Source organism: Gracilinanus agilis, chromosome 2 (assembly GCF_016433145.1).
Source record: "Gracilinanus agilis isolate LMUSP501 chromosome 2, AgileGrace, whole genome shotgun sequence".
Lineage (NCBI taxonomy): Eukaryota > Metazoa > Chordata > Mammalia > Didelphimorphia > Didelphidae > Gracilinanus > Gracilinanus agilis.
The window spans coordinates 479,164,296-479,171,838 of record NC_058131.1 but is presented as its reverse complement, the minus strand read 5'-3'; the positions used below and the strand labels follow the sequence as shown (position 1 = coordinate 479,171,838).

Below are 7,543 nucleotides of genomic sequence, written 5' to 3'. Positions count from 1 at the left end.
ATAAACAGAAGGTTAAATAGTGAGTGCCTGGGTTGGTACTTCCTCTCTCTTTTGTGATTGTGGAGCAGGAGTGAGGATGGGAGGAACAGGTAATGGTGGGTCCTTTTAAAATAACAGGTATATGCCTTCATTTTTCCAAGTGGCTTTCAATAAACTCTTTGAAATCATGATATTTTTAATTTTATCACTCTATATTAATTTTATTTCTTACATAGTCTTATGGGAAAAAACAGGGGAAATTGACTCAAATATTTATATGGGTTCAGAATGATAAGTAGGAGACAGGAATGGACAATAGGTGGGGACTTAACAAGCCAGGGAAACTGGGTTTAGCTGTTTTGAAATAGTTGACAGAAGTGACAGTTAGGCTTTAACTGTCACTCTGCCCCACCTAGCCAGGAATAAACACAAAGTATAATAAATACACACACTATGAGAACTTTAAGGTATGAAGAAAACAAACAGGGAAACAATTTAATTGTAATTTGAGAGGATAGGAGAGGGGATGAGGTGAACTGCCCAGGACTGGAGTCAAAAGGAGAAGATCCTTAGCCAACCTAGCTTCTGCCTGGTTGACAGCTTGGCTAAGGACCTGAGGAAGAGGGCTTGGGTTTGGGTTCTCATAACTGATCCAGAGATGTCTTCAGGATACCAGGAACCAACTCCTCCACAGCCAATGATCCCAAAGTAACCAGGTAGGGAGAGATGTCTGCAACCTGTCCACCAGAACACAGGCCTCTTCCCTACTCAGAGTCGACTTGCAGGATGATATCTTCAGCCTTTACAACCTTCACCAATCTCCAAGATCCCAGGTCAAATAGAGACTGCTGATTGCACTTCTGCTCCAAACCCCTCACAAAACAGCAATGTTTGTTGCTTAGCTCTCTCCTCTCTCCCCCTGCATTCCATTCAGAATGTCCATGACTTCCAGCAAAGGCTTTCCCTAATATGCTTGCAAAAATCTGCTTTTATACTTTTAAAGCCGATACCTATTACAATAGCCATGTGATTGTGAGCAAATAAATTGCTATTTTCTTCAGTTCTTCATCTACAAAATTAGATGGAGAAAAAAATGGTAAACCACTCTAATATCTTTGCCAAGAAAACCCCAAATAAGAACTGAATAACAAACCAGTAGTTAAAATTAATGAGATTTGACCTTTTAGGTTTATTAAATTTCTAAAGTGGGTAATGGGTAGAGTTACAAAGGTAGAGGTAGTTTGACCTTTAAACAAATTTCTCCAGGGATATGGGTGATGAGTGAAATTTAAGAGGGGAAGGAACTATGAGAGGGAATATTGAATCTAGCTTGATTAGGTCTTAGTAAAATAGAATTAAAATCCATTTTTAATTTTACAGACAATTAGAGATCTTAGGGATGTAGAGGTGGGTTGTTATATATTAGTATAGAATGGGTTCAAGTCATATAAATGACTGCATGGAGTAAGTTCCTTTGAGGAAAGGAACAAAGAAAGTAGGAGGCAGGGGAACAACAACTTAGACACCAAGGTGATCATGGGAAGCAAAGGAAATGATAGAGTGTTCCTCTTCCACTTTGTAATTCCATCTTCTCTTGGCTCACAAGTAGGGCTGGGAAAGAATCCATTTGCTCACTGTCACACACATTTGAACTCATATAGTAATCAGGACTAATCCAGACTGGTCTGGTACCTCAGGGTTTGAGATAGAAACAAAATGGTCTGACTGATAGTCATAAAAAAAAAAAAAAGATGGGAAGACATTCAGAGGAAAAAAGGTATGTGGTGAGGATACATCTTTAATTCAAATGAGTACAAATTCCTTGCTTGTCTTTGGTGGTCCACATGTCAAGCCTAAGGGAATGGCCAAACTTTTTCGTGCTCTGCCTTTCTTTCTACTTTTCTGTATATCACAATCACTTAACACGATCAGATGCCATACTTGGACCATTTCCATAAACAGACAAAGATAAGGCTTTTATAATAACAGACTCATCAAGTTTGGTACTAGATCTTATACCTAGAATTATGTTATTTTTAAGATCTGATAACTTTTTTGAGGCACAGAGAGATATCTCTAAGAAATTTATAGGCATCTTATATAGGGTTAGGAGATTCCTGGCTGATTCTATAGGTTTATAGAACTTATATCCTATGTACTCTCTCACTGTTCTTATATTTCACAAAAATATTATCTTATTCGCTGAGGAAAAACTGATATAGTAAAGTGATTATTTTAAATAAAATCTTTGAGAGCTCTTAAAATTATAATTACTTTCAATTATATCTTAATAGTGAGAAAAAATGCCACTCTAGTTACTCAGAATAATTATTATAAAAATAATTTCTCTAGTTGGTATCTCCTCAGTACATACCATTTTAAATTCTGAATGTGAGTTACAATTTGGGGGTATTTGTGTCTTGATCATTTCCTAAATGTTTGTGGAAGAAGGCTTGGAGTTGTTTCCAAGCATCAATTTGGGCTATAGAATGAGCCCTAATTTCTCCTCCAAAGACCACAAGACTGCCCACCAAATTATGAAAGGAAACCTGGCACACAGGGAAATATGGGGGCTCAATATAGTGTCCTGTTGCTGGGTAACAGATAATCTTGGGTTTTTTCTTCCCATTGGCTTGTAATATTTTGGCAGCTTCGTTGGCAAAGAATTCACTCTTCCAGTTGTGGTCATCCTGACCAACAAGAAACAAGAAGCAACAATCTGCCTTCTCTACTGGAATTAAGCTTTTACGGTCAGGTTCCTCCAAAGGGTTGTTGAGAGCATCCATGATATTTATAATCCCATTTCTAACAACCTTGACACGTTTTACATCAAAGCCTAATGGGGGCATGGTCATATCCTTATAGTGTAATGCAGCCCCTACATTAGCCAAAGAGCCATTGACGGTGGCAGTAGCTGTGATGTCCTTCAGAAAGGAGGCCATGGAGAGGCACAGATCACCCCCTTTGGAAAATCCAAGCAGCCCAACTCCTGGACCTTTTACCTAAGGAAGTCAGAGAATCAGAGAGGGAATGAGAATAATGTTATGACTAAAAACTAACAATAAGCTTTACTTTGTCCCAAGAGATATTTTTGGACCTTACTGAATTTTACACTAATCCCTGATTATATCAACATGACACATAAATAGCTTGTGTTACATAGTACTATTGTTATAATCCCATATTAGAAATATGATATCAATTTTTCAGATGGGAAACTGAGAACTAAATACTTGCTCATAATCACAGAGCTAGGAAATATCACAGTTGTGACTTAAAATTCAAAGAAGTTAGGTGATACAGTGGATAAAGCACTGAACGTGTTAGAGCAAGGAAGTCTTGAATTCAAATCCTGTCTCAGACACTTAACAGTCATATGCAAGTCACAATCTCTGTTTGCCTCAGTTTTCTTAACTATAAATTAGGGGCAATAAAAACATCTACATTAAAGGGTTGTTGTGAAGATGAAATCAGGAAATATTTATAAAGTACTCAGTATGGGGCCTGGCACATAATAGGTACTTAATAAATCCATCTATTCATCCATCTTTCCTTCCTTTTCTTCCTTCTTTCCTCATGGCCCAAGGCAACTCACAAGCCTTTGGGACAGGATGGATCATGTATTTTAATTTAGGCCTTTTGCAGTAAAAAGTCTTCCCTAGTGTCTTTGCCAACCTATGAATTAACTCTACTAGTGGGACTACCAGTCTGGTAGATGAGATCCTTTGAAGCAGGCAGACATTCTGCACACCTCAAGTCACTTCTTACTCTAACCTATTCGTTATACAAATGAAAACACTACAGCTCTGGAAGGTTAAAGCCTGTGTCTTCCCAAGGTCACACAGGTAATCATTCTCAGAAGTGATTTGCCTGTGGCTCAGTTTTCTTTTTCTAAAAAGGTGTTAAGATTAAAATTCTCTGGAGATTGTATATTAATTTGTAATATTTATTAAATAGTGAAAAATTGTGTCTGTCACATGACCAGTTGCCTAGCTCACCTGAGCTCACTGCTCCCCTCCCCTCCCCTTTCACTCCCACTCCTTGGCCAGGAAAAACCTCAAGCTTCCTTGGTCCACAACTTATACTTCCATGACATCACTTTTTTGGGGGTCTCTCTGATTGGACAGATCTGATTTCAGTCCAGGTCAGAGGTCAGTCTTCCAGAGGTAAGTATCTTCCAAGAGCCAAGGTAGCAATGAGTCTTCTGGTGCCCTTCCAGAGTGTGCATGTGCACCCTCCACTCCCCTTATACAGATAAGCCTTAAGCCTAGTTTTTAATTTGATCAAAGGGTGGGATCTGAATGGAAACACAATTCACTAGAGAAACCTCAAGACTGATCTTAGGGTACCAAGAAAAAGGGTACAAATTGGTGTTCAATTCTCACACAGGAGAAATATTGGCCAAACACTGTTAAAATGCCCTTTAGAATTAAGGGAAAAATTTAAAGCAAAACATAACCTCTTGTGGGAAGCCAATAAGAGAAACAGAGTCTCAAACAGATAAAAATCTGATACTCCTCTTTTGACCCCTTTTGTGATCCACAACCTTTCTTATTGAAAAGTATTGTGGCCTTATTGAAAAGTTTTAAGCTCTTAGCAAACCAGTAGTCAAGAGATTAACATTCTTCCCCTTTGGTCATAAATGCAGCCAAGGCCAAACCTTAGTTTAGCAGGGGCATTTGCCCCTGAGAAAAGTATTCTCAGACTTAGCTTACTGATAATCACGCAGCTGAAGGTCCAGTCTGGTTCTTATCTTCACTTGAAGTTTCTAAGGTTTCTGTGTGTTGTCTAAACTAATTGCAATGTCTACAGCGCTGTAAAACTCTGTGCTTGTGGGTGAAAGGGAGTTTGAATTTTCATATATAATAAACTTGTGACTCAATGGCACTTCGGAGAAGCAGCTATGAATTAACAGTCAAGATCGTCTCCCGTGTCCCCTTATTTTCTTATCAACTAAGTGGTCCTTATCAGAGATGATAAATATACCTTGACAACCTCTCAATAAAGACTTATAAGAGGAAGTTTCATTCCTGGTATAATTTCTAAAAATAATTAGCAATCAGGGAAAGTATCCCAGACTCAAAGAAACTAAAAGAAAAGAGAAGTCACAAAATGAGAAGACAACCTGAGAGTGTTTTTTCAGGTACTGGACAGCTTCTTCAAAATATTCCAGATGAAAAGCCGTCATGTCTTTGGGGAGGTCTTCAAAGCCATAATATGCCAAAGCCATCACAGCAAAACCATGTCCAGCCAATAGGCTGGCTTTATATTCAAATAGGCCACCTCCAGTTCCAGACAGGTCAATGATCCCAGGGAAGGGTCCTGAGCCTATAAGAGAGACAAAGTCATAAACCAAAGTCATAAGACAGAATTTTAAGGATGGATAAATTGTTTGCTCTTAGATGGAATATTCTGAAATGCCATAAGACCCCCTTGTTCACTCTTGCAAGTGCATCAGAGATCTTATACTTGGACAACTCTGAAGTGTGGTTAAAAAAAACCAATTAATTGGGAAATAGTGAACATTTATATAGTAATTACTATGTGCCAGGCATTATGCTAAGTACTTTACAATTATTTTCTCATTTGATCCCCACAAAATAGGAGCTATTACTATCATCCCCATTTTATAGCTGAGGAAACTGAGGCAATATAGATTAAGTAACTTGCTCAGGGTCACATAATTAGTAACCATTTGAGTTCAGGTCTTCCTGACCTCAGGCCCCGTACTCTATTCACCATGTCTCCGAGCTGCCGCCATCATGGCTGACCTTTCCAATGTCTGGCTCTTTATAGCTATACTGCCCAGGTACAGAAAATCCCTTCTTCCATCTCCTCAGCTGAGATAAGGTCAGAGTTTTCAAAAGGGCCTTTTAGAAAATTAAGGGACACTTAAGGGAAAAACAAAACAAAGAAAAAATAAAAAATAAAAGCACTGATCAAAATTGGTTTACAGAGTGAAGATTCCTTAACGGATACCCAGTCATAGGCTGATTGGCTTGGTTAACACACAACTTACTAGGCACATGTTCTCAAAACCTACTGAAAAAACAGGGTAGAAAACTAGAAACAATGCTGGCCTTGGAATGAGAAGACCTAGTTTTAATCCAGGTTCTACCATCTCTAACTGATGCTAAACAGAGCTCATTTATTCAAATCCCTTCTTTGACAGGTGGGGAAATTAAGATTCCCAGAGAATAAGTCTCCTATTCCACCTTTTAGATAATTTTCAAATCTATATCCAGCCTTAGTCTTTCTTCTCAGCTCCTTCCTCATCAACGGCCTTTGGGACATATTGTTGGACGTCTTATAGGTATCTCAAATTCAGTATATCCGAAAGAACTCACAATTTTTTTCCTCAAACCGTTATCTATTCTGAATTCCCCTATTACTGTCGAGAGTACCATTATCCTTTCAGTCACCCAGGCTTGTAAGGTTGGCATCTTCCTCAACTCCTCACTCATTCAACCCATGTATTCAAACCAATTGGGGGAAGCTGGGTAGCACCGTGGATAGAGTGCTTAGGTATAGTCAGGAAGGCTCATCATCTTCCCGGGTTCAAATCTGGCCTCAGACACTTCCTAGCTGTGGGACCTTGGACAAGTCACTTAAACAGGTATACCTCAGATCTTCATCCAAAAAATGAGCTGGAGAAGGATATGGCAAACTATTCCAGTATCTTTGTCAAGAAAACTCCAAAAAGAGTCACAGAGTCAGACATGACTGAAATCACTAAACAATAACAATCTAAACCATTGCTAAATCTTATCCTTTCTACCCTCACAACATGGAGAAGAGAATGGAGTATTGAATAGTTTAGACATGTTCCCTTCTCTCCACTCATATAGCCGGCACCCTGAGTCACGCCTATCATTAGCTCTTGCCTGGACTATTCAAATATCCTTCATTTTTTATTTATTTATTTATTTATTTATTTATTTAACATGGTTACATGATTCATGCTCCACCTTTCCCCTTCAACCCCCGCCCCCGCACCCCCCCCCCCACCCTTGGCGATGCGCGTTTCCACTAGTTTTGTCATGTGTCCTTGAACAAGACCAATTTCCAAATTGTTGGTAGTTGTATTGGTGTGGTAGTTTCGAGTCTACACCCTCAGTCATGTCCACCCCGACCCATGCGTTCAAGCAGTTGTTTTTCTTATATGTTTCCTCTCCTGCAGTCCTTCCTCTGAATGTGGGTAGCTTTCTTTACCATAAATCCCTCAGAATTGTCCTGGGTAATTGTATTGCTGCTGGAACAGAGGTCCATTACATTCAATTTTACCACAGTATATCAGTCTCTGTGTATAGAGTTCTTCTGGCTCTGCTCCTTTCGCTCTGCATCAGTTCCCGGAGGTCTCTCCAGTTCGCCTGGAACTTCTCCAGTTTATTATTCCTTTTAGCACAATAGTATTCCATCACCCGCATATACCACAGTTTGTTCAGCCATTCCCCAATTGAAGGACATCCCCTCCTTTTCCAATTTGTTGCCACCACAAAAAGCGCAGCTATGAATATTTTCGTACAAGTCTGTTTATCTATGATCTCTTTGGGGTACAAACCCA

At 39.2% G+C, this 7,543-nt stretch overlaps 1 protein-coding gene across 1 annotated transcript in view; it reads right to left on the bottom strand.

Moving 5' to 3' along the window:
- Positions 1 to 1,138: 1,138 nt before the first annotated feature.
- The window catches only part of LOC123235839 (acyl-coenzyme A thioesterase 1-like), a 36,463-nt gene continuing 30,058 nt past the window's right edge, over positions 1,139 to 7,543 (bottom strand). Inside the window, exons 2-3 of the mRNA XM_044662066.1 lie at positions 5,105 to 5,307; positions 1,139 to 2,981 (exon numbers count right to left, since the gene is read on the bottom strand). Coding sequence (XP_044518001.1) covers positions 2,376 to 2,981; positions 5,105 to 5,307 — 809 coding nt within the window. The 3' untranslated portion in view covers positions 1,139 to 2,375. The remainder of the gene's footprint in view (positions 2,982 to 5,104; positions 5,308 to 7,543) is intronic.